The sequence below is a fragment of the Porites lutea genome, chromosome 9, assembly GCF_958299795.1.
Source record: "Porites lutea chromosome 9, jaPorLute2.1, whole genome shotgun sequence".
Classification (NCBI taxonomy): domain Eukaryota; kingdom Metazoa; phylum Cnidaria; class Anthozoa; order Scleractinia; family Poritidae; genus Porites; species Porites lutea.
This window is the reverse complement of record NC_133209.1, coordinates 30,494,074-30,521,123: the sequence shown is the minus strand read 5'-3', so window position 1 is coordinate 30,521,123 and position 27,050 is coordinate 30,494,074. Positions and strand designations below refer to the sequence as shown.

The window sequence follows — 27,050 nt, the reverse complement described above, 5'->3', positions numbered from 1 at the left end:
GGTACAAGAATGAACACCACGCCACAATTTAAGGGATAAAAGTGAGCTCAGGCCTCCTCGCCTTACCGCAGGTCTAATACACTGGCCCTCAGTTGCTATAAGCGATCGCTGTTGGTCACGACATCTTGCATAACTTGTCCAGCCAATCAGAGACTGACCAGTTGTAACTTGTCGCATTCATCAGTTTCCCGCGCTTGGCGCCATACCAACCCTTAAATAGAGACTGGGCCGGTAAATGTTTTCGTTACCATGGTGCTTGTAGATGTTAAGTGCTATCTGGACAAGGATTCTTCGGCACCTGAGATGCTTCATGATCCGAGCGATCTTGGACCACAAATCCTGATACAGATCATCTCATAAGAAACGCACCCTTCATTTAATAGAGATAAGGTGGAAACAAATTATAAGCATCGGCTAACTACAAAACAGATAGCCTGCGTTGCAGCCGACCCATAGACTGCCAGCAGTCTTTTTCTTTAGATTTAGTGAGGGGAGTGCAAGCGCGCGCGAGAAACGTTCCTTTCCCGTCTCGCGCCTTCAGTCACGTGCATGGTCATTTACGTGTCTCGCGCGTTTTGCTCGATGGACCAAGAAAAATGAGAACCTGCTAGCGCTCGTAGTCTACCCGGCCAACGTATCGGTATACAGAAGGTTTAGAGTGTCAGTGATGCAGGCTACAAAATAGACAAAAAAGCAAACAAACAAACACAAAAACACAACGAAACAGACAAAGGCATTTACGTCTCTTTTATTGAGCAATGAGTGTAACATGCATAAATTGTAGTAACAAAGAGTAATGGACCACAGCACTACAACTACCAATTGACCCCAAGCTGCCCCTAAACCGCCAGCAGTCGAGTGCAATAAAGACATAATTCTACAACTGAATGATTATCATTCGATTATTAGAGGTTAATGAATCTATCTCACAATAGCTTCAAAAATCAGCATACGATTCTGGGAAATTGCCCACCAAATTAGGCTCGATTTCTGCCGCTCTCTCAAGGGTATTTCCCTGCCCACCGTTTCCTCGCCAATATTTTGCCCTAAGTGGGGAGGGGTAAGTGGTTAGTTTCCCAGAATCGTGTGTTTCTCGCAGTCTCAAATTTGCACGAAACAGCTTGTCTAAAAAACACACTTCGTCTCTCTTTCTAACAAATACACGCTAAAGCTTGGTCGAAACCCTCTTCTTACAATGTCTTTCGTCATAACCTCCCCCCTCTTCCTTTTTTGTTACATACGATGTAAACTGAAGCTAAGTGAAAAGGTAGATTTTATAATCAAATTTTTGTTATTAACAGTTACGTTGTTAAATCACTTCTACGGAGAAGATTGTCTACGGAAGATCTGGGCATGTGCAAACAACGTGATATGCACGTGATGAAGAAGTGTCATGCACTACTAAAAAAGCGTGACACAGTAAAAACACGTGACGTTTTTTCTGACTATTTACAAATCTACTGCAATATATTACCCTCCGAACTGTTTTTTGTATATTTAAGCCATAATTTCACAGGTTTTTTTAATTCCTTCGAGGAATGATAAGAGGAGTTCCAGGAGAAAAAATCAGATCTATGAGTACCATATACTGGCAAATCATGTGAAAAGATCTTTGACGGAACCTAAGGATATCCATAAATACAATTAAATTTAAAACAATGAATCAACCTGAGGTTATCCAATGTGGACGCAAACTTAGACTTTGAGCAGGGCTTCCTGAACAGGAAACGACCACAACAGTGGTGTAACTGAGAGGAAAAAGACGTGTGGAATCGTAACGACTTCCGAATTTCAGCGCAAACAGTTCATACTTTCGTGGGAAAGCACTGCTCATAGTCTCTAGTAAATAATCTTTGCTTTGATAGTGATATATGTGTGAATAAATTAACTCTACATCTTATTCCATGTTTATTTATCTAGCACTAAAATCTTCCTTCTGGGCCAATGAATTGTGAATTAAACGTTTGTGTGTTCGGTGAAGACGGGGGGAACTCCCTCCTATAAGAAAAACAGAAAAGCATAATATTATGGAGGGTGTTGAAACAAGTTTCCTTTAATTGAACCCTTGAGAAGGAAATGGATTTGCCCGCCTTAACCCTTTAAGCCCAAACATCCACATACAAATTCTCCAAACTGATCTCTACACATTTCCATAAAGAATAAGTGGAGAGAGTTTGTTTGAAGATCAAAGCATTTTCCCTTAAAAGATTATTGTATTAACTCTCACAACCTTTTCTCTTGATTGCGCATGGATATTGTTAGGAGAAAATTGATGTTGGTCACTTTTGGGACTTGAAAGGTTATTAAAGAGGCTGTGTCACGGTTGTCTGGTTCATTTTGTTTACAATGCCCGAATCATTCGTCCTTTTTCGCTATGGAACTTGAGAAATTTCTTGTAAATGGCAAAATAAAAAACAAATATGCCTTCCAAGTAGTATATCAAACGTTGCAAACAATAAAAATGAACTTTGAAAAATTGTTCGGCTAACAAGTTTTCAAAAGGCATAATGAAAAAAACGTTTCAATCTTCGACAAGTTTTGTCTATCCGTTTCTCTCTTGTATTTGCTGTGTTATTCATACACTCTTTCCATGTCCTGAGCAGTTATTTTTTTGTGTTTGTTTTTCCTAGTTTGCTGGCAGTTCTCACCCACGACTGTTTGAATTTTGAAGAAATTTCGTGACACAACTTCTTAATTTCATGGATAAATACTTCGAAAATAATCGTTATTATTCAAAACTGAAAAAAAAATTACAGGTGCTAAATCTTACAAGGCATGTTATGATTCGCATTTTATGATCGTTAAAACTCACCGTCCTGACAGAAGCTGCAGAGGCCTGGGACGCTCGCGACGGGGATCCGCGGCTCGATTTGGCGGTGGGAGCTCGGGAACCAGCAGGGCTCGCATCGCCTCGGTTCATAGACGCCTCACTATCCCAGCGTTCCAGCTCCTCTCGGACAAGTTTCTCCATCTGGTCTCGTTTCAAGTCTCTCTCCCCGTGTTCACCTCGGCCGTTCTGTTGAAGAAAACAGAAGCGTCACCTCAGGCGTGAAAGAACAGTTCCAGAGACTACGCTCTATCTGTATTTAATTAAGTTTCAAGTTAGGATTGGAAAAAACAAGGTTTATCTGAATATGAAAACACAATTGTTTTTTTTGTCTAAAATTTGTGCATGTGCTAACTCACATCAGCAATGGAGTCGAGTAGTTTAGCCATGGTCTCTCGTCGCTTCAGTTTGGCCTTCTCCATGGCCTCCAGTTTGACAAGCACAGCATCGATCTTGGAAACGATGCTTCCGATGGAGTGTTCCATTCGGTCCACGCGGCGACTGAGGCTGAAAAGTAAACGAAATGTGTTAACCTTTTATTCTATTTCAGTGTAAAATCCATCTTTAAAAAATGCTAACCGAAAGTCGGTGAATTGCGTCACAGGAAAGTACAGAAAAGCGGGCTAAGTTATGTCTCCAACGCAGTTTTCTCACAAAGCGCTTTTGCCCATTAAAGCCCGTTGAGTGACTATCCACAAAAAGACTGCATAGGAAGCTGGAAAAACTTTGAAGTTTGCTGGTTTAAAGAGTTGCATTCACATAAACACGGCAAGGGTTGGACGGGGTAACTTATGGATTCTAGGGTGACAAGTCAGTGTCATGCGTGGACTAAACAACAGAGTTAACAAAATACGTCCACCAAAGTCCACCTTCACAACTATCACAATTTACAATACTACACAATGACATCAGAAAGCGACTTTGATTGGTGCGATTACTGCGTTAGCTTCTAACCGTTATTTAGAGTGGTTTTCGTTTGAGTGTCGTAAAACCAAAACCAAAGTAATTACTCTGGCCAATCACATAGGACACAGACAATACATTGAACCAATCAAAACTCGAAGTAATTACATGTCGCTGTCGCAAAGCGCGGGAAAATGCATGCGAGCGCGTCACAATTGGCTTTGGTTTTACTTCTGATTGGATGAAAAGGTGGCGCGAATCTTTTAAGCCAATCGCATCGTGTAGAAAGTGCAAAACCAATTACTTTTCGACACTCAAATGAAAACCGCTCTAACACAACTCAGGCTTGGCCTGTGAGGGGCAAAGATAGGGCTCAAACAAGGTCAACTTACACATTAAACTCTTCATACGAGACTCCTCCTCCGCCGGCACTAGGACGACCCATAGCCGAGCCCGCGCGAGCACTAAGTCCTCCAGTAGATCCCTCGTCATCACTATCATCGCTGCCAGCGAAACTGTTGGCACTCTTCGGGCGTGCGCTCTTTGCTTCCTTGGCTCGTTCCATTTCCTGAATTTCATCGTTCAGTTCAGCCTATACGGACACACGATTACAAATAAGAAGCCGAGCCAAGAGAGAAAAGTTCTGTTTAAAAACACGCCACAGATTCTTGTGTACACGCCTTTTAACAAATTTCATCGAGCTTGTGCTGATTTAAGTGGATTTTTGTACTGCATAGGTTCTTTCATGTAAATTTCTGAAAGTTATAGCTTCAATATGAATGAAACTTAAGACTTATCCGAAAATTAACAAGTGTGGTATAGCACGCGGTCTGAACTGACTAACCACTGAAGCGATGGCCGCTTCTAATCAGGAGCTGATCAAAATCAGGGTAATCAGCTCCTGCTGAGATGTAGTCCAACTTGCTGCCGTTCCTTACATCAAAAGTCCGAGTTATAAAGTTGGAAATGCGTCAAATATTGACTTGGGCCGGCAATTTAGCGAATTTTAGACCTCACCTTCTGTCCTTCAAGGTCTTCTTGCATCTTCCTCTGTTCATCTTCATCCAAAATTCTGTCACCATCCAAGTCGTACTTGGCAAATACCGCTTCAATTTCAGCATCTGCGTGGCCACGCCTACAAGACCAGACACACAAGATTTATGTCCACCCTTTTGTTACTTTGAAGCTACTGTATCTTAAGTTTACTAAATCTCTAAACTTTCTGTAAGGCAACATATCGAACAGCACCTTGAAAATAGACAGCATGTCTGGATACGCCCAAGAAAACCACGGCAATGAAAAAGCCAAAAATTTCTATTTTAGCTAAAAAACATGTGACATTGTTTTAACAACTGTTTCAGAAAGATTGCAAAATAACATTTGATTTAGGTGTTTTTATCATGAATGCTGATTTTGGCACTTTTTTGGAGAATAAAAGGACAGAGAACAGAGCTGAAAATTGTTACGATTTTCCCGATTAAACGGAACCGTAAAAAAGTGATTTTAACCTGAATTTTGAATCATTTCACGGTTCAATTTTTCAAGTATAAAGAATCTATTTAAATGTACATTAGTTTAGATTACATCAACCTGCGGTGTTGAAACTCTAGTTAGCTAAAATGTAAATTCCGATAAAAAAAAGCTAGTTGCAGTGTTTTGGCGGGAGAATATTTTAACGCTTAGTCCTCGGGTCGAAACAGCCGGATCAAAAGACTTGAAAAAGATAACGTGCTACTGTGATGTACAAGCAGCGGATATTTCTTCCTACTGAACATAATCATCTGCAAATATCAGAAGCGGACAATTTTTAAGGCCTCATGCGTGTTTAAAAGGGTCTATTACATAATACCATTAACCATGTTTGGTTTTACAGAGTGCAAGCGATATTTATTCACAGTTCAGTGAAAGAACCTCGCTTAAAGAAGCGACAAACAAACGCTGATTCGGTAAAATTGTCCAGGGCGACGCCGGCATTTCAACGACAAAAAATCAGCGATCCTTACGATTTCAAGTTAGCTCTCCATTCTTCAAAGTCCAACTTGTTATCCTGGTTTACATCTGCGCTCTTGAGTGCTTTCTGGATGTCGACGATTTTTTCGCGCTTGAATGAGAGTCGATCCAACATCTTCTGGTAGCCCTGTGGAGCAAAATCAACTCACTCACATAACCTACTTCTACAACAACATTTGGCTACGTAAAACTTGTTTTGAGGTAACTGACCAAGGTCTTGCTTGCCAAGCAATTTTCGATTTCACAGTTATGTCATTTCAGACACTCACTCCATTGACTCCAGCAGTTGTCTGATAAAAAGCTCTACTGCGCTAGGTGGGCTTATTGTAACATCCAATTAAAAGGCCCACACAATCGAAAGAAACCAATAAAAAGTCGTCCACTTGGCGGTTGCCGAGCAACCAGTGAGTGAGTTCAATTAGAATACAAGGACAGGACAGGAAATTGAAAAAACCAATATAGTTTGTGTTAAGCTGTGAATGTTGTTTTTTCAAACACCTGCTTATACTTTCAAATTATCGCTGCCTAACCTACCATTAATTTACTGGATTTGGAACAATGAATTACTCATGTTTCACTAGCTTAAAATCTAAGAGAAATGTCACTTGCAATTAACAAATATAAATGTTATCGGAAATCTACTGTGTTATTCATTATTTAGTTGAAAGTTTGTCGTTATACTATTTGCGGGTTCAATTCCCCGCGGCGTCCAGTAAAAGACCACATAGAGCAAAAAGCAGAGTGCAAATCCATTGTCCTTTTAAAGAACGCGACAAAATTATATTTTATTTAAAAAGTTGTCTGAAAACGCTCGTTGGTAATTCCGGGCTGTTTATAAATCATTTGTAGCACAGAAAGAAGATGTGTTTCCAGAAATTTCATCCGTCTTCAATGGAACAACGCCCATAATTTTACAAAACAACATTGGCGAACATACTTGAAGAGAACTACGACTAGTTTCTTATCGTGAAGGTTTTCACCATTTTCTATAAAAACTGATTACGTAATTGTCAATTCTTTATAGTTCAGTCGGTAGAGTACTTTACAGCTGTAACGATATAAAGCTAGAAATGATGGAACTGAAAGAGAAAAATTACTTCATCTCGCGCCTAACGCGTTTTCCTCGTTCTTTCACTCAAGGCCTAAACACTGAGCAAAAACAGCATTCCACTGATTTCTACTAATGTGTGGGAAAACTTGAGTATAAGAATACTAATGTAGAAAGAGGCAAGAAGAGATGGCAAAAGCAAAAACACTTAATGATTTCAACACAGAAGCGATGCCCGCCTTTTGTGGAGCGAACACATGCCAACAGTTGCCACTGAATCACCATCGCGAAAAAGCTCTGTGTCGCGTCTCATGCATCCCGAGTCTTCGCTAGAACTATATTGCCCGTCTTCACAATTGACAAACAACCAGTGACATGTCAGATTAAGTGGTGAAACAGAGGGTTCACTTCCCCTCCGTCTTTTTTTGTGTTTGAAACCCAGCTTACCTTCTTGAAATAGTCTCCAATCTCAAACTCGCTCTTCTGATTAGCGATGTTGGACTTGACCTCAGCATAAGTGTCGTTGATGATGGCCAAGAACATGTTGAGCAGCACAAAGAACACGAAGAACACATAGGTGATGAAGAAGATTGGACCGAGAACTCTGTTGGCTTGCTCCAGGGCGTGGAAGTCGAAATCACCCAGGATGATACGGAACAGTGTAAAGCTAGCAAAATGAATGACAGCAAATCAATTTCTCGTTCGCATATACACAACAACAAAAGTACATGTAAGCAACACTCTTTTATGTCCGAGGAGCCTGATTAAAAGCAAGCCCGTACATAGCGTGTGAGAGGTTTGCGTGTTCGCGCGTGGAGCAAGTCTGGTAAGTTCGTGGACAACGTATTGGTTCCTGGGAAGAGTATGTAGGTACTTAGGAAGTAGCAACGCCTGGAACAGGCTACTTCCTAAAAGTCCAACAAATAAGGATCCTGTTGAAATGCTGACGTAGAGATATACACGCGCGAGGGTTTGCAAATTTGCGCGACATGTTTTCTGTGCCGAACAGTAAGCACTTCAGACGAAAACATTTCCACTATGAACAAACACTTGGCGGAGTGTGGTAAGGGACGCCTTCCCCTCTCCCCTCCCCATCTGCTCGTCCTTTTCTAGCGTTCTCTTTGTCCTGCACCCCTACATTTCCAAGAAATAAGGGGCAAGCTGGCGAGGCAAAGAAAGCCGCTTTCTCTTGCACTTATCATTCTCTCAGGCTGACAAGTGCGCATTTGCTTGTGAGATTAAACGTGATAACAAGAAGTGCTGATAAAAGTGCGGAACTTACATGGAGTCCTCAAATGTGCTGAAGTCACGGACCTGAGTACCAAACACGAGGTAACCTAACTGAGCATAGGCAAGGAAGATGATGAAGAACATCACAGCAAAGCCACCCACATCTTTTGCGCACTAGAAAAAAAAATTATGTACAGTTATAACGTAGAAGGCTTTTATAACAGTGTACACGACGCATCACATAGCAAATGGCTTAGTTCGCCTTGAACATCTCCGTGTAAGGGCAGATTCATGAATCTTAATCGAGGGGGATCCAAACTTTCACCCTTCATTGCTGTTCACAGGCTTTTGAGAGGCGAGGTTTTATTGAACCTTCCCTTATTTTATTAAATAACAAGTAACAAGTATACGTTGTATGCGATCACTCCGTGAAAATAACTTCGGTTTCAAAGCACTTAATCGTTTGTCAGGGGGGGGGGGGGGAGGGGGGCTGGGGTCTCGGATCCACCAGGGAGGGGTACGCCTCAAAAATTTGGGCGGGGAGTTTGCAGATGTGATTTTCCCTACCCTATAACAGACCTTTGACAAAGCAGAAAATTTAACTCTATTTGAGACCCAGAAAGTCAAAATCTACAAGAGTCAAAAGGGTCATAAACTATATCAGTTCCCCCGGGACTGGTTTCTGGTAGGTCACCAGTTTGTTTTTGTATGCAGTACAACATGAGTTACTGGCCACAAAAGCGGGAGGGAGGGGGAGAGGGGAGGGGGGGGGAATAAATGCAACAGGCTAATGGTGATGAGAAGATCAAAAAGTAATGAAACCCCTGAATTAAAGAAAAGTGATAGGTTACATTGTTGAGAGTGGCAGAGAGCTGAGTCATGGTCTTGTTGAAGCTGATATACTTGAAGACCTGAAAAACAATATCAATAATTAATATTGACTCTTCAGCTCCTAATACCTGTACTGAATAGAATCTACTGTATTCCAATAAAATCACTGTTAAATCAAACAAACAAACAAACAAACAAATGGTAATGAGAATAAAGAAAATGTTTCACTCATTCAGTCAATGTATATAGATTGAACACTATCACCTTAACATACATGGTAATATCTCTATTCATATTTTACCTTGATCCAGGCAAAGAACACCGCCACTGCCACCATATTGTTGAACTGTGTTTGCCAAAATCCCAGGGAATCAAAATTGGCATACTGCTTGTTGTTCTTCAAGAGCCCTTGCAACAAGTCATTCACAGTCAAGGTGCGATACACGTTAAACACGATGGCGACATAGCCAAGGAAGATGACAATGATATCAAGCACATTCCAGAAGCTCTTGAAGTACTTCAGCTTGTGCTTTTTGATCTCCAAGATCTCTTCAATGGTGTAGTAGATGATGAAGACGATAAAGATTCCCTCACATGCCATCACAAAGTGGTCCAAAGTTGTCACATAGCGGATTAGTTTCACCGTCCGGAAGTTGAATGATGGGATGCAGCCACCAGTGGCTGGGTATTCAAAGATGAGCCTAACAAAAACAAGAGAAAAATGAATTCCAGTTTCTGTTTAAACTAAAACATAGTTTTGAAAACTATTATTATTATTCTTGTCTGTTATGTTTTCTCAGAAACAGTTAAAAGGGACCCAGCAGGCATATAAAGGCATGGGATTGATGGTAAATCACCTTGTGCAAGGATACCTGACAATCAGGAGGAATCTATTCCTTCATTTAACAATGTTTTTTTTTTCCCTTTTTGCATTACTGAGCACTCATGATGGGCTTGGGCTGCCTTTGCAGGAGTGGTTTGCAATCATACCCTCCCAAGCCATTTCTTTCCCCTCCTTAACGCAAATGAAATGACAACAAATCTTAAAGCCAGTTTTTGGACTTGCCTATTAACTCCCTCCAAGCCTATTTAAACAGTCCTTACTGTTACATAAACCAATGAAATCATTGCTACACTGGCTCAGATGATGAGTTCAGTGGGTGAAAGTGGGGTACATACTTGACTATGCAAAACAAGTTGATATTGGCATTGTAGACGGTGAAGTCAATAAACACCACCCTGGTACCACGGTCCAACCAAAGATTATCCTGAGAGAAAAAACAAACACTCCTAAATTCACTTCCCTGTTGAAAACTAAAATAACCAACTAACAGGCTATAATTACTGTTAATCCAAAACTATGAGTTGTTAAGTAATTAAGTGCCTTCACAGAGAGATAAATGAATTAATCACATTTCACAAGACTCAGTCACAGAATAATAATGGTAAGTAGGGTAATGTGAACGTGAGTTAACTAGGCCTGGTATAATACACATGAACAAGTAAGTTCTAAAAACACTGAAGTAAAGTGATGTTTGAATCCAATTCTGTTGGAGGTCAGTTAATGAAGCCTGCATCGCAGATGTAATCTGACCCCGGTTGGTAACATCTACAAAGCAGCACCAAGATCCTTGTTCTGTACTTCCCCCTCCCCCCCAGGACTCAATGAATTACTGCAAGTGAGTTTCAAATTTCCTTTCATCCTGATTAGGAAATTGACAATGGCTTTTCTCAACAGTCCTATCATAACATATACTCAAATACTGGTACACAGGTGGGGGACCAGAACAAGGATTTCGGTGCTATTTCAAAGATGGACTAAGGTTAATGTGGCATTGCAGGGATTGGTTCCAGCGGTGGATCCAGCCCCCCCCCCCCCCCCCCCCCACCTTATTTTGGGCTCCAGGTGAGGCCCAAAGGTCCAAAAAAAAAAAATTTTTTTTTAAGTCCAGGCCCCTTATCTGTAGGTCTGGATCTGCCACTGGGTTCAAAAGATAAACTTACTGATTTTGTTTGCCACTTTGTGACTTCTAGTCTATGCTTTGTTGTTCACTGCACATCTACTAGCATACACAACATTTTTTTACAACTTACCTTCAATTTGGCAATTAACTCTTTGGTTTTTTCCTCTCTGGCTTCCAGCAACATAGTAAACCCTCCTCCACTGTATGTGGTAATTCTTCCCCAGTGAGACCGACCATCAAGCTCCTTTTCAGTTTGGTACGTCCATCTGTTAATAATAATAATAATAATAATGCGAATATTTATACAGGATAACCTATCAGTTCTAATAAAAAGAACTGTTATCAAAAGGGTCCTGTAATTATCTCATAAATAGCTAAAAAATAAAAAATAAAATCGAAAAAGGAAAATAGAATAAAATAACACTAAGAAATCTAAGATTTAAAAATCAAAATCTGTAAAAATCATCGACTTACAAGACTGAAAAGAGTTATGAATTATGGAAAACACAACAGTATAGTTCACATTAATTTCAGGACCAAAAATAGGCATGGTGGGTTGTCATCTGCATTGTCAGTAGGCTGGGCAGTTAACTTTTTATGGTCACTTGCCTGATAGATGTCATGGGCCAGAAAAGTCATGAGCCCTCTAACTAACTTGCAAACTTAGACAATCATGCAACAGCCTTGGTTAGGCAAACTTTGAGCACTGAAGTTTTAGTATATGCTCAAAAAAAATATTCCAAAGTAATACTTTTCATGTTACTTAACTTAACAGTTCTTGGAAGAGAAGCTACAACACCTGCTGCCAAGAAGACATTCAGAGGTCAAATTATTTCCCCCAAAGAGGGGGGGGGGGGAAAGGAGTGTTAACTTACAGTCTTTCAAGAGATTAAAAGTGTTTGAAAACTCACGCAGATCCATTCTTTAAGCCAAATGGTGCTGTATCCTCAGCACCAGGCGAGTAAGGTGCATAACACTCCTTGATCACACTCTGAAAGTCCGCATGCACACTGCAAGGGAAAAATAGATAACAGTGAGCCAGAGGGCTACCACCACTTTTAACACAAATAAATTAATAGTCACATCATCAGGGTTGTCAGAAAGTTTTGAAGTAGATGGCTGAGTTGTCAAGGTAAGTGGCCAGTCCAGAGACATTTTATTTAAAAAAGCACCATCTGTAAAGAAATGCCGAGCAGAGTAGCTGGCCGATGCTAACCAAGTAGGCGGCAATTCTCGCCAGCAGCCGGCTACTTTTGCCAACCCTTCATCATGACAACTTCAAAATATCATTAAAGACACCTTTACTCCTAGATCACACTATGTTACGATTATTAATTCATCAATCTAACTTCTACATTAATTTTGCATGGAAAAAATCCTAATTGATGTTACCATTCAGATGAACCCTGAATGGCACAATTTTTGCATAGCACATGCACTAGATATTTTATTTTTTTGGATTTAAAGACAAAATTTAAATTTTTTGTGAGGTTCTCTAAGGATGAAATGGTTACTTACACACAGGAGTCATTCTTAACTCTCAGTTGTCTAATGCGTGGCCGTCCAAGGATTTTGTTCTCGAAATAGATGAAGCCAAGGTCATCATCTGATACATTCTTGCCGTTGTAATATTGTTCCCAGTATAAGCCATCAGACAATGGACCATTGGAGTACTACCAGAAACAGAAAAAAAAGCATTTTGCTATCATTGTTTCAACAGGCTGTGCAGCTGTGAAAAAACTGTGTTGCTGAACTAAGCTCATTGGGCTTTGTATATTAATATAGCTCACATGTTGGCACTGTGACAGCCCACAACATGATCAGAAACTGTCTGTGTGATCACAGACAGGGCAGTGTCTATAACATTTTAAGTTTCCGGGTAAATACAACAAGTCAAGTAGGCGAGGAACCAAACAGCTAGGAATTACTCTTGTTTCTAATTTCCCTCTATTTCCTTGTGAAAGTAGCTGGGGGTCATCTTCTTAGTAGTGTGGGGAGGGGGTGAGGTTACCCCAGCCCCCAGACCTTAATGACAGCCCTACACTAAGATGCCCCATTGATTTTGACGTGAAAATGGCAATAGAATTGTCAATTTTGACCTTCAGCAAAGTCCAAAGAAAAGGAAGGGCCATGGGTGAAATTGTTGTTTTCTCATAGTTAAAATATCAATAGGATATCAAAATTAATTCTCTCTCTCTCTGTTGTTTTGGTTTTGAGAAATTACTTATCTGCATGAACTGAAAATAAACTAGTTTGGGACACTTGCCATCAAATTATTAACTTACCGTCCAGAATTCCTTCATGGTGGTGATATCCTTAAAAGTGTTTCTGTTCTCCATTGTTGTCTCCACAAACAAATCTGGGCAAAGTGTGGTACAAAAACATTACAGTCATGTTTCTTGCCGTCAGGAATCCATTCTCAAATCACACACTCTAATTATATAAATTGCAAGCAGTCTGAAATACTACAACTTGAACTGCTGATGTAATTTTGTTCACAAACTCAAATCCCAAGATCCAGTGCAGTTTTCTTTTGTAATTTTCTGCACAAGTACAAATCAGTGTAAGCTTGTGTTCCTATGGAAGTCAGACTTTGGTTTTAGATCTGACCCCCCTAAGCTGTAAAATTCTTCAAAAGCCTTTGCTTTTGAGAATCCCATCCTTGGAATATTCCGAAAATATTTAAGTTAGGGAGTATAGACATTTATGGGAACTATATGTACACATTTACAACAATGGGAATATAGAGCTAGATGTATATGTTGTGATTCAAGTTTATCCTTGGTTCCAATATTACAGACGCAGACCCAGAGGGGTGGATTGGGTGACTAGCCACCCCCCTTTAGAACAGTCCACCAAAACAATATAATACATGGAAAAACAAACGGAAATATGTGAGTCCCAAAAAAATATAGAAATATGTGGGTTGCAAAAACCTTGTGAAGCTAACTGAGCCTTCGTCCTTCCTAAATCGCCATGTTTTGGGACAAACGTAGGACAACTTAAAATAAATTAACGTACAGTTTGATGGCCGATTGTTATCATCCTCCCCCCATTAAAAAATCCTGGATCCGCCCCAGTATTATTTTCCTTTGTTTTGGGGTATGGTAATGTATGATAATGAGTTCAAAACAGAGGAAAATAAAATCTAAACCAGGGATAAAATTGAACCACAACAAATGCATAACAAAATTATCAGACAAAACAAACCTCTCATAACTTTGGTGTAGTAGTACATGGTCGAGTTGGTCATTCCAAAGGTCACTGAAAAAACAAAACAAAAAAGAGAATGAAAGAGCAGAAGAATGAATGGATAGAGAAAGTAAGCCTTAAGGAAGAAGGGAGGGGTAGTTGAAGAATTGAAATAAATAATTATAGCCAACAGTTGAACTGTATAGTTTGCTGTTACTGGTTTAATGTTGATCTCACCTCTCCCCCCCCCCCCGGCCCCCCGGGCACCTCTCCTCACCTCCCCCCTCACCTCTCCCCCAACCAAAGGACAATGTATTTTTGACACTGGGGGTGGTCATAGCTATCAATTTGTCATTTATGCAGCCTGTAGTTCTGTTATGTTCCCAATTAACCTCCACCAAACAAAAAAGGAGCTGACAATTATTACTACCCGGAAGTATTCCTTTTAATACTTACAGATGCACAGGATGGTGATGAAAACAAGATAGATTATCAGTTCCCGCAAAGTGGTCTTCACATGTGTCTCAGGATCTGTATCGGGGTCTTCAGTCTGACGTGTACGCCAGAGACCTACCAGTCAGTAAGGAAAAGCATTATAATATAAAACATTTTTCTTCTGTGTCTAAAAACACCAGTGTACTTGTTGCCCACAACATAATTAACTTTTAAAATTCTTATATCAAAAAAGCCAAAAAGCCAAAAATAAACACACAAAAATGAGATTTTAGGTGTCTCGTCAGATATGCTCCCAAGGGTTTTTGAGATTGGCTCATAAGTTTCCAAAACTATCCCCTCCTTTCTTTTCTCTTTTGAGTTTTTTCTTTCTTTCTTTTCAGTCTTGGGGTGATGTTCATGCTTTGACTGGAAAACCTCAGTTTGTTAGTGTCAAAAAATTGAACTTTTTAGTGAGCTTGCTTACACAAGTCCAGCAATTATTATAAGGTAAACTATCATGATAGCCAGGGGAAGAAGAAGAAACCTTGTAAGCAGGGGGTCAAGATAATAACCTTGCCTCATAGGTGAAATAATTATTAATCTTGAAAAATTAGAACTACAGGACAACGGGAAGTGACCACAGTTCTTACTAAATCTGTTCCCTACACAGTATTCTCCCTAAATTTTAGGTCAGCAGGCAAGGGACCATTCATGGCTAAGGTAAAAATTATGCGCCAGAGACACAATTTTCTCGGGGGAAGGGGGGTAATGGATTGAGGGACATGGGCCTGCTCTTGCTGGGAAATTTGGGAGCTAAGCTCTCTAAAACATCATTCCCTCATTTTAAGACCTACTTTATGCAAATCGGCCGTTGTTATCTTTAGACAACAATTTAAAACGTTTAATTCCAATAATTTTACCCTATCTTCAATGTTCTCTTTCCAAAATGCATGGCCAGAAAAAGAAAAGTTGGTATGCCTTAGTACTTTTCCATATATTTATTCGTTTCCTTGTGGGCATCAGATCAGATCAAAACTTGAGTATTTTTTAAAACTACGTATTTAATTTTAGTAAACCTTCAAGCGGTTGGAGGCAGGAAGCAGTGTTGCTTCAGGTGGTAAATTTTACCGGTTACCTCCTGATAAGGAGAACACTGGCTACATCAACAAATCAATGGTGACACAGTTGGATATGGCTGGCAAAGGTTACTTTTTTGTTTTAATTGACAAGAATCCTTTTTTTAATGAATGCCATGTATACAATATTCATTCAACACTTAACTCATGGGTAAAACATACTTGTCTACTGTTTCAAACAAATATACAGAAATTCCCTCATGAAAAAAGAGATTATTTTGGAACGCGGAATACTAGTATCGTGAGAGCAAAAGTGTAAAAGACAAGTAATTGATGGGATATTACGCATCTTCGAATATTAATTAGCAACTACCTATTTCTAAACATTATAACAGGAAACTAAGTAAAACAGGTGGAAAACAAAGTACCGTCAGAACATGAATTAATAAGCATTTTAGAAGGAACAATAAATTATCGCTAGAAAAAATACCTTAAATTTTACATAAGAAAAATTGAAAATGCAAAAAAACCCTGGAACAATTGTTTGAATTGGACATTATAATTAGGAAACAAGGTAGCTATTGTTAGATTGCGAAACTTGAAACAGATGGTACAAACAAATTATGCAAAAAGCAAGGAGATACTTAAATAAATAAGGTGGAAATCTTTCTTTCATTGTGATAAGAGTTCCTTTTTTACCTTTTTCAAATGGACCACAATAAATTCACATGATGAACTGTTTCCATTCTTCTTGATATCCTTTACACTTCTGTTTATTATTTTTCCAAACAAACAGGGAATAACCAAAGAACTTTAAACTTGGCAGAAATAAACATCCCCTCATAAAAATGTGACCAACCAAAAAACTGGATTTGTACAAAAAATATCTTTGTGTTAAGAAAAAGGAATTCAGTAGAAAATACTCCTCTAACTGCTTGCTTGATCCAATCGCCAAATAGAATTAAAATACTTAAATAAAATATGGAAATGCACATAATAATAGCAGAAGCTGGCTCTCATTTGGAAACATCACCCGCATTTAAGCTATCGCCAAACAAATTAAGATCCGCTAAAAAAAAGTTTCATAAAAATTTCAATTAACTGTAATATTAGAGCGGAAAATGAGGGCCATGTTCAATATCCTTCAATTCTATGGCTCGATCATAATCGAACGGCTCCAATACGGAAATTGTGTGTAACGAGTTACTTTAGCCTTATCGACACATAACATTCTTTGCAAAGGATAAAATTATTCAGAATTTTTGAACATTCCTAAAATTTATCTAAAAGCGAGCTTTCCACAATTTCCCTTGGAAACTAGTAATATAAATAATTTATCGAGAATGGAAGTTGGCGGTAAAGGAAACAAACATCACAAGAGTATCTGACGAAACGCTCGATTCACAACTAGAAGGTCGTAAAGCAGTAAAAAGTTTTTAAATCGGAGATTTTGACACTCGCGTTTGGCAGTTTATTCATACGTCCGTGCTGAATGTTTTTCGACGTTGAAATACCATCATCGTGTGGAAAAAACGAATGTTGTTCGCCTCTATAGTATGCGAAATTTTACGTTCATCCCCAAATACAGAGATAAAACACCTGCCACAAACTCATTAATTTTTTACGTCCCTGCAAACCGAATGTGTGGTGAAATAAGTTAGATCCTTTCAAATTTGCTCTGGAGACTAACCGAAAATCGACCAAAATGTGGTATATAACATCATCATCATCAACTATCACATGAAACTACCAAAAACATTATGTCTCGCCATGAAATTTACCACTATCAATTAGAGCGCACTGAGTCCACTCCGGTGCAAGGGCTAAATTACAGCTCTTTCGCTTAAAATTGTCCTTCCTTTGCCAATTTTTAAGGTTAGAATTAACGAAATCATCCTAGCGTAGAGAACAGACAATAGCTACTCCCAGTAGAGAAAAGGAAATTGGAACAAACGATGCTTAGCGAATTAACTTCCGAATTTCGTGACATTTTTAGGAGAAACAAAGTCTAAGGAGAGAGTTGCGGAACAGTTAAAATAATGATACATAAGACATTTATACGTATTCTACTACATTTGGATGCTTAATAAAGGAAACCTTACCTCGAATAATCCTTTTAAAACGAGTCCAGCAGCCAACAGGCACATTTTTCGTTCCCGGAGCTCGAACGTCCGTGGGTACACGATTTTGATGGTTCACCGGTTCTTGCTCCATCGCCGATGGAAGATCGACAGCAGCTGAAGCCGGTGCTCGAGGCGAGAAATCGATTTCATCGTGTCCTCCTCCAAGCAAATCATCAGACCAAGCGTTTCGTGAGTGCGAAGAAGGCGGACGACTTTTCTCATGCATTTCAAGCTCATCGTTCAGGTTCGTACCGAGGCTAGCTTGAGAGCCCAAACCACTGCGATTTCGGCGCTTTGCCGAGCCACTCATGTTTACGTCGAGTTAGGACCTTTTTTGAATAAAAGAAAAAGTTTTAGTTCCGTAAACGCTATTTCTTCAACGAGGATAAATTTGCCCACGGCGTATATGACCCCGTGTTGCTCTAAATGTAGATCGGTCTATGTGAGTTTTCGAATGTTCGCAGATAAGATAAATAATTCATGTCATTTCGTGCATACGCAAGTTGAAATGAAACATGCCAATCAGATAGGCCCTTAATTAAAGTTTCTATAGTTACAAAGTTGTGGAAAATTGTCAAAACATTGAAAATGAATTCTTTTTAAAAGCGATTAAAGTACCGCAGTCTGTAAAATTTTCTAATGAAGATGTCTCTATCTACTCAAATTGGTGTTTATGATGGTTGTATAATTTTCCAATTTCTTCTATTACTGTTACAATCACTAATTTTTTTACAATGCCACTTCGATCGGTTAGGAAAAGAGGACACAGGACACGGCAATGCTTATGTAATACAGAATATCGGATTAGGACAATCAAAAAGGCCCTTAGAGTGCCAAGATGGGAAAACACATTCTAAACTCACCGATAAAGGGGAAAATCCAGGAAAAGGTATGAAATTTGTGTGCCTTTCTCGATCGAATACACCTGTACTAGATGAAGGCAAATAATGTGTTACATCCAATAAATGTTTTATGAAGGCAAAGAATTGAAGAGAGGTGATTGGGTATTCAATTCCTGCCAACTTAGTTGGAACGTAAAGGTTTGAGATATTACGAAATAACAAATATACTAGGAATAAAAGTATTTTGGAAAGCTCAACCATAACAAAAAACAAAACTTGACCCTTTCGCCGTAAAACCACAGCGTTTTATTAACAAGATTGCTTCGATAACGCTTCTCGCTTACTTCTTTGCACTTTTCCAAATAAAATGTTCGTGACTATATGAAAACAGAGGGCCTATATTCGGTTTGAAAACCGTTATCTCCAAAAACCCAAGCTTAAGTCTCAGGATTTCAAAATGAGATTAACAGAATAATGGTACCAAGGAATTCCTCTTTTCCTTACTTGCGCGTTCGACGGTAGTTTTTGGCGGTCGAAGGATCAAATACATTTTAAAACCAGTGAGACCACGAACGTCAAAAAACAAAACAAAACAAAAAAAAAAACGAATTCAGTTTAATAACTAAAATCACTCTGCTCGGCTGGATGAATGGGTCTATTGGAGCAAAATATACTTGCTTACACTTACAAAAGCTTATTGAATAGAAGACACCTTTTATTTCATTTGTCTGAGACAAAATATTGACATTTATAGAAATTGTAGAATTCTAAGCAAATCGATTTTGTCAGTTACCAAAGTTCCGAACATTTCTCCTCCCCCTGCCCCTTTGAATGAATTATTAAAACCGTAAAACGCGAAAGACGTAAATGTTTTTCCTCTTCCAGACCAATTCTTCTTTGTTTTGCTTACGACGTTCTAGAATTTTCACTATGGGCCCTAACTAAAGGTGTTTAAATCACAGGTATCGACTTGCTCCCAAAGCATTTTTACATCATATTGACTGCGTTGCCAAAGCACTCATTTCGGCTCAGCCGTAATTAAAACCTCTTAGCTGAAATCGTTAATAAGTGACGTAGTAAAGGATGCCAAGAACGGAACGATAAACTCTTGTGAAAGCTTATACCACAAGAATAACTCTGATGAATCGGCATAGTAGACAAACGTGATCGTGAAACGTCTTTGAAAACTTTTTTTTTTTCACGCAAGGACTCACCAATCAACGTACAGATGTAAAAACGTAAACACCTGCAAAAGAACTTCCCGTGTAATTTAGAAGATAGTAGTCTGGAACAATCTACGACATTTTTTAAAAGCCATTTTACTTTTCAATCGTATAGTATCCTAAACGAAACACTTACAACGGATTTAAAATGTGTTATTGATGGAGTCGCAAGCCAAATCTCATGTCAAGGAAACTTCCCCCATGTTATCAAGAACATGTTACCAAAAATTGCCGCAAAATTGGGGGGGGGGGGGGGGGGGGGGCGGCGTGGGGGCGTGGGTTAGGGTTAGTTACTCGACAAAGTTTTATACGGGGAGGCACCGCCCCGAGATCCAACCCCTTACCCTTTTATATACCATTTTCGGCAGACAAGGTACCCTTTTCATCTGTACCTTCTATTGACAGATGGTGCCCCTTTCACAATACCCAGTTCAGAATTTTGGGTATATTCACTCTCTTGAATACGAATGAATCACAAAACCAGGAAATTTTCTCGACTTTATCACAGCCATAAACTATCCTTCTGTCAGCCATTTTGGGCCCTTTTGCAGACCGAAATGACAGATTTCCCGACCCTTTCATAAAATTTAACTAGTGAAAGCCCTACCCTTTAATTTCGTCATATTCTTAAAGCCCAAAAAAGGTGCCCCTTTCGGCGACGGGGCCTCCCGCAGATTTAGGCCATTAGAGGGAGTACTGTCCCCTCCCCTCCCCCCGGGAAACTGGCAATGAAAGTCGCTCTGTAATAAAATAGCTAGAGACCGTGCGTAAGGTGTTATCAAATTATAAGCAAGCTCCACTTATATTTCGAGCTTTTAATTGCCAGGTTTTCATTTTTTAAAACATGTACGAAATGTGGCTTAGTAACTAACAGTTGCTAAAAGTATAACACGGAATTAATCTAGTCATTTCTTGAGCTCAAAGATAGTAACAGTTCAAGTGTGGTTCAATCACCCTGACCGGCTTCGAGCATCAGGGGGTAAAGTATCTGCTGAGAAGTCAATGTTCCCCAGAAATTTTGATTGCTTTATAACGACTAACAACCCATTCTCTCTTGCGACTAAACATTTTTCGATGTAATTTCCATTGTTCGGATTTTTTTAATCGTTCTGGAAACTTTCCTTCGATTTTTTGGACGCTTGTATTTCACAGAGTTGGCTTTAATCTGGAACGGAAAGGAGCAGAAGGGAAAGAAGCATCAGAAAATCTCACGTTTTACAGGGAACTAACCGTAATAGCGCTGCTTAGAATACATTGCTTTAGGTAAGAGTGTTAAAGCACTTGAAAGCCTCAAACACTTAGTTTGGAAACTTTTTAAATGACTTTTTTATGTTGCAGTCATCTTCTTAACAGTAAGCCCCTGGGTGGAACGGGGGGGGGGGGGTACCGTACCCTCTTGGGAATTCTTCTTGGGACGGTGCCGCCCTGCTCTCCAAATTCTGACCCTATTTCAGACCAAAAAATGTCATTTTCCACACCCGTTTTCAGACCAAGCATAAGCAGAAATTTTCGGTCATCATTATTTAGATTAGAACGCCAACAAAAAGATTTCTAAAAGTCCATTTCGAATTCGCAAATTACCCTTCCTTGGCTTTTTCATGTGGATTTGAAAAGACAAATACGTTCATTCATTCTCGTAGTTCCTTCGAAAACCATACCCGATTCCGGACAACTTTTCAGACCAAAACGGCGCAAACACCATACCCTTTGGGGCGACACATACCTATATGGCTTACATAAGGGAGTACCCCATCCCCCAGGCAGCAAACAAGAGCAAATAATTCTGGCAACTTCAATTATATTACGTAATCAGCCACTTAGTTTTATACTATATCACAGTTTTATAGTTTTATACTATATCACATAATTCAAATAATTCTGGCAACTTCAATTATATTACGTAATCAGCCACTTAGTTTTATACTATATCACATAAAGTCGAGTTTTGTGGATTGATGAGTTTGCATCTACAACCCATAATAACTTAACTCCCGATAAACACGTCACCACTCCAATCCAATGACATCCGCAAAAATGGCACCGCTGAATAATTTGTATTCCATACGTTTAAAGCACGACTAAAAAAATCGGAAAATGCGACTAAAAAACAGCAGTGCTTGTTTAAATCGTTATTTATCTGTTCTTGGTCAGAGTATCGGCGGCCAAAATTGAGGGAGAAACTACCATATTGATTTCAATTCGATAAGAGTGTCACGTTCCTCACCTCTTGCAAAGTAGAAATAAAATTTGAAAAGCTAAATTTTTTGTTAAAAAAAAATTCAGTTTGCAAATTGCCAAATCACTTGTAAAAGCAACGGATACAGGTGGCTTTATACATTCATAATCTACAATGGTGAAAACATGAGTGTGACTACTTCATACAGCACCTGCAGGAATTTGAGAGTAGGATGTGCATTAAATTAGGTGACGTTTTGTTGCTTGGCGTAACTTCAGCATTTCATTTATTTAAACTCCAAAATTTTCTTATTCGAGCCGGTTCCATGTAAATGTAAAGAAAAAAACAATAAAAATATTGTTAACGTTTGTGCATAAAATAAACTTTAGTACATCGGTAGCTTTTATATGATAGCTTTCTTGAGTGAGTAAACAGAAGCGGATGGCGAATAAGAGGAATAACTCCCCCCTCCCCCCCGGTGTACCATTAGAAATACTGCGGAACTGAGAAGTACTAAACCATAAACACGGCTGAAGAAAAAAAGGTTCTTGGGTTAGATTTACCTGTTCAGCTGTCCGACCAGTTTTATTCTTGGTTTACGATGAAGTTAAATAGAGCTGTTATAAGCAGAGTCGTGTAAAACTGCCGATGATCAAACATGCATTCGTCAGTTTTGTCTCAGAATCTTGTTTACTTTTGTTCGGACGGATCATACGCTTTTCAGGGTAACTCTTTTGTCTAGTAAGTTTCGACGAGACAAAAAAGCGCGCAAATCAACAGAACGTGCCTTGAATGAGTCCGTTTTTGTCGGTGTCAAGCACTCTTGTGCCGTCAGAATCGTAAATTACACCGCCATATATTTTTAGATGACTGATTGATGCATAATAAAGCTCTTTAGACCAACCGCCTCATAATACTTATTCTTATACCATAAACTTATGACTTGAAAAATATGTATATATATAAAAAGGTATTCCCAAGGACGTGAATTGAACTTTGCACACGAATTACAAAATTTTTGAGGTTTAGGCCAGCTGAGGTCCCAAGTATTTTCTGCCATAAATTATATATTTTTCTGTAAAAGAAAGAAAGCAAAAATGAGTTCTCCACCTAACTTTTAATATCTTGGCAACTGGTAATTTTTTAAAGACACATATGACAGAGATGTCGCTAAGTGAATTAATGGTTGTCGAGACGTATAAAAGAAACGCGTGACTGGAAAACGGAAAAGAATGTAACTCAAAAATAGTGTGGGGAAAATTTTAATTATATTTGAACATTTGAATAAACGTAAAAGTTATGTGAGCAGAAGTCTCAATTATAATATTTCAAACAGTGACATCCGTCATTGCTAAACTGAAATGAAATAACCAAATTTATCTAAGCCACGCCAACAGTGAAATCGAGTGATAATAAAACGTTGACCTTGCAAAATTATCAGGCGGGTGCGGCTACACGTACGCTAAATTTTTTCTTGCTCCAAAACATAATCAGTTTTGATAAAAATACGGACTCGGAAAACGACGTTATCTAAACGTTTTAGTCAGTGTGGTCCTTCTTGTCATCCAACTCATTTCAATTCAGGTCCCATATTGTTTCTCACTTAGCTAATAATAATAATAATAATAATAATAATAATAATAATAATAATAATAATAATAATGATATTAATAACGACGATGATGATGATGATAATAATAATAAACTTCATTTATATAGCGTCTATATCATTAACTGATCTAGGCGCTTTACAAAAAATGTATTAAAACTCTAAAACAATTACATATATAAGTATGAAAAATGAATCAAAATCTATTTATAAATTAAGAAAAAGCTTGGTGAAATAAAGATGCCTTGAAAGAATTCAAGGAATCGGCATTTCTTAAAGATGCGGGTAAGCTATTCCATAGTTTAGGTCCTGCGATAGAAAATCTTTGAACACCATAAGACTTTAGCTTAGATCTCGGGACTTGAAGTAACTTATTCGAGCAAGAACGCAAAGAGGAGGAGCTGCTACAAAACTGAGCAAATTGGATATATACCTTGGTGAAAGTCCGTTGACAGCCTTATATATAATGATAATAATTTATTATTACAATCTGATTAGATAAGAAAAATACATCAACAAACGTGACATATTACATCTATAGCCATCAAAAAGTTAAAATAACTACCATCTTTAAAACCCCTAGTACGAACATTAGGTAAAATACATAGATGTCCTCTGTTCCTTAATCACCATGACTTCTGTGGTGGTAATAAATCTGACAGTAGTATGTGATCAAGGCTGATCCTGTCTCAAACAGTCATGTCTCCAGCACTTTATAAGTCCCTAATGCTGAACAAATTAACACAAAACCAGCCTTATATGCTCTGGAATACAGCCTACCAACTTGGTTGAGATACTTATCGCAGGATAGACATCTCTGGACTCTCATATAGTTTACCGGTATGTAAAAATCAAGACAATCAAGCTTTAGAAAAGCATATCCAGCAGAATTAACTTCTAGTACTTGCACACCTTAAGTATGTAAAGTAGCGATTTTATCGAGTGAATCCAAATCTGGTTTTATTAACTTAGTTGAAAAGTATATTGCCCACCAAAGATAAGACCAAATTTTTTTCTTTTCACCACCCCACGACCGCAACACCACAGTTTCTTACAAGCTATCCTCTATTCATGGATTTAAATGAGAATGAATTAATAATTGTTACATATGCAGTGGTGTCATCCACAAAGAGTTGATGTCTCAGGAAGGTCAAAAAATTAATATGGTTTAGGAGCAGACAGCAGTCCGTGGACCAGGCCCTGTGGTACTTCTTAAAGTAGTCTTAATCCTTTGAAGACACTCAATTTAACAAAAACTGAGCATCACAGGTACAAATGCCGGGTTAAAGATGAACTGCTCATCAAGAAACTAGGTCCAACACATTGAACAGGGATAAGACCGATACAGGCACTTAAGAATGATCACATGACTAACAATGCAGATGATGCCCAACAGGAGCTGCTTAACTGCCACTGAGCAGGAACGAATTCAGCAAGGAAGAACACACTCCCAAACTCTGCAGCATGACCAGTGCATTACACATGCACACAGCTACAGGACTCATTAGCATGGCATAGCCTCATGGCCGCCATTGCCCGGGCAATATGACTGTGTCACTGTGTGTGTATGTAAGGTACTGTCAATACCATGGAGTGGATAGGATAGTACTGAGATAAAGTCGAAACATTTTTCACTATCATCATCACCATCTTCATCATCATCATCATCACCGCCATCAATGATCATCACCACTGCCTTTACCATCCACTTCACCCAGGAGGTACTCCCTATAACGACCTACACAGGGAGGCTCCACCAGAAAAGGGTACCTTTTTCAAGCCTCAGGTATATAAAAAGATAGGGATTTCCCAAGTATAAGTTGATGAATTGGGTAGGAAAATCGGTTATTTTGGTCGGTAAAAAGGCACAAAAGGGCTAACAGATGCATTTTATGGCTGCGAGAAAAACATTCTGGATTTGTAATTTATTCATATATTTTAGAGACAGTACAGCGCCTCCCCCTATAAAACTTTGCTGAGTACCTCCCAACCTCCTCCCAGTCCCAGGCCATATCATATCACCGCCGCCTGGTTAGCTCAGTTGGGAGAGCGCCGGTCTGCTGAGCGGGAGGTCGCGGGTTCAAACCCCGGCCGGACCAACACTTATGATCTTTAAATAACTAAGAAGAAAGTGCTACCTTTGTAATGACATCTGCAAATGGTTAGACTTTCTAGTCTTGTCGGATAAGGACGAAAAACCATAGGTCCCGTCTCACAGCACTTTCACTGATCTGTTCTTGTGGGATGTTAAAGAACCCACACTACTGTTCGAAAAGAGTAGGGGACGTAGACCCCGGTGGTGTGGCCAACCTTTACGGGTTATGGGATTGGGTAGGGATGGCACCTTGCATGGGACCTATGAGGCCCGTTCGTGCCTATTCCCTCTGGGCAGGCTGTGTCCAGAAAAGCTTGTAAAACTAAAAAAAAAATCTCATTTTTTAGTGTGAGCTACCTCTTGATCCTAAATTCTTGCCAAAATTTCCACCATAAAAGGAATACTGTTCTTTAAAGCTATTTTCATCGTGGCCAGAATTTTTGGAACATAATCTATATTGGCCATGTTTGAGTAAATTTTTCATTAAATAACTGGCCTTTCAAAAACTTTTGTTTTAAACATGTAGACCATGAAGAATTCGATAAGAAAGGCAATTTCAAAACATTAACAGTCCATTACTTCGTTTTTTAAGTTTTACACATTGTTGTTTAAGGTTCATGATGAGGTTACAGTCAGGATTTTTTCAATGTTGCACTGATGATGCGACTGATGGATGGTTAGAATTTAAGACACACTTACCTCTCTGTCACCCTAAGGAGAAAAGACGAGGAAAATTTTCTGAAACTACTTTACAGAGCCATCTCTCTTTCTTGTTTTTCATCCCTGGCACAAGAAGTTATGACTCTCCACTTGCGATCAATTTCTAGAAACAGCATGGTACGCTTTGAGAAAGGGAAAGAATAAGAATTAATGGTTCTACGCCTGCCTTCTAAACGTTTAAAAACATTCTTCACTTTATCCTCTGTTGTTTTGTTATGATTAAAACGGGGTTAATTGCTAGCTACTTAATTATCGGTTACAAGAACGACGAAAGAACGGTAAAATTCCCACCTCTATCCTGGCCGCCATTTCATTTCCATCCGTTAGTGGACTGGACTCCACATAGCCTCGACATCGTTTTTGTCTTGGCTGAGCTTGCTAGTTGCTTACATTTGTTGTTCAATTTTATCCTTGGCTTGAATTGCATTTTCTTTTGTTTCAAACTCATTATCATACGTTGTTATACCTAAAAACAAACGAAAATAAAATTTAAACCAAGGACAAAACCGAGCCACAACATTATTCATGCCCAAAGTGGGGAAACCCCTTTTTGGGCCAAGAGCCCATCCTGGTTGGGCTTAAAAAATTGCATGGAAACTGGCATGCCCTACCCAGGGAACAGAGCAAAAAGAAGAGCAAAGATTATATTTCTTTGAGAGAAGTTAACACCGCAGTACCACGTAGTATAACCACAGGCAACCCAAGTTAGAAATATGAGCATCAGCATTGTTGCGTAACATCCAAAA

The 27,050-nt window shown here is 39.0% G+C and overlaps 1 protein-coding gene across 2 annotated transcripts; it reads right to left on the bottom strand.

Annotated features, from left to right (window-relative positions):
• Nucleotides 1-732: 732 nt before the first annotated feature.
• On the bottom strand, nucleotides 733-22,681 carry LOC140947301 (polycystin-2-like protein 1). 2 transcript variants are annotated; one of them, XM_073396359.1, is made up of 19 exons: nucleotides 22,444-22,681; nucleotides 17,619-17,968; nucleotides 14,462-14,575; nucleotides 14,024-14,077; nucleotides 13,099-13,172; nucleotides 12,332-12,486; nucleotides 11,725-11,823; nucleotides 10,944-11,079; nucleotides 10,029-10,117; nucleotides 9,151-9,550; nucleotides 8,870-8,929; nucleotides 8,071-8,192; nucleotides 7,236-7,455; nucleotides 5,734-5,867; nucleotides 4,748-4,865; nucleotides 4,123-4,322; nucleotides 3,187-3,334; nucleotides 2,813-3,016; nucleotides 733-1,998 (listed from the first exon to the last, which is right to left on the bottom strand). In XM_073396359.1, exons 2-19 carry the CDS (start codon nucleotides 17,947-17,949, stop codon nucleotides 1,957-1,959), a joined length of 2,700 nt encoding a protein of 899 aa, XP_073252460.1. In that variant the 5' UTR covers nucleotides 17,950-17,968; nucleotides 22,444-22,681; the 3' UTR covers nucleotides 733-1,956. The 2 variants fall into 2 exon arrangements, with proteins under 2 accessions (XP_073252460.1, XP_073252461.1); XM_073396360.1 differs by lacking the exon at nucleotides 22,444-22,681 and adding an exon at nucleotides 18,503-18,614.
• Nucleotides 22,682-27,050: the final 4,369 nt, after the last annotated feature.

Bases quoted from the DNA above. Each gene is read 5' to 3' on its own strand.
- LOC140947301 (XM_073396359.1), bottom strand. From the start codon at position 17,949: ATGAGTGGCTCGGCAAAGCGCCGAAATCGCAGTGGTTTGGGCTCTCAA. The intron at 9,551-10,028 runs GTATGTACCCCA...TGTTTTTGTTAG, and splicing joins AACTTGTTTTGCATAGTCAA to GCTCATCTTTGAATACCCAG. The intron at 3,335-4,122 runs GTAAGTTGACCT...TTTACTTTTCAG, and splicing joins TCGTATGAAGAGTTTAATGT to CCTCAGTCGCCGCGTGGACC.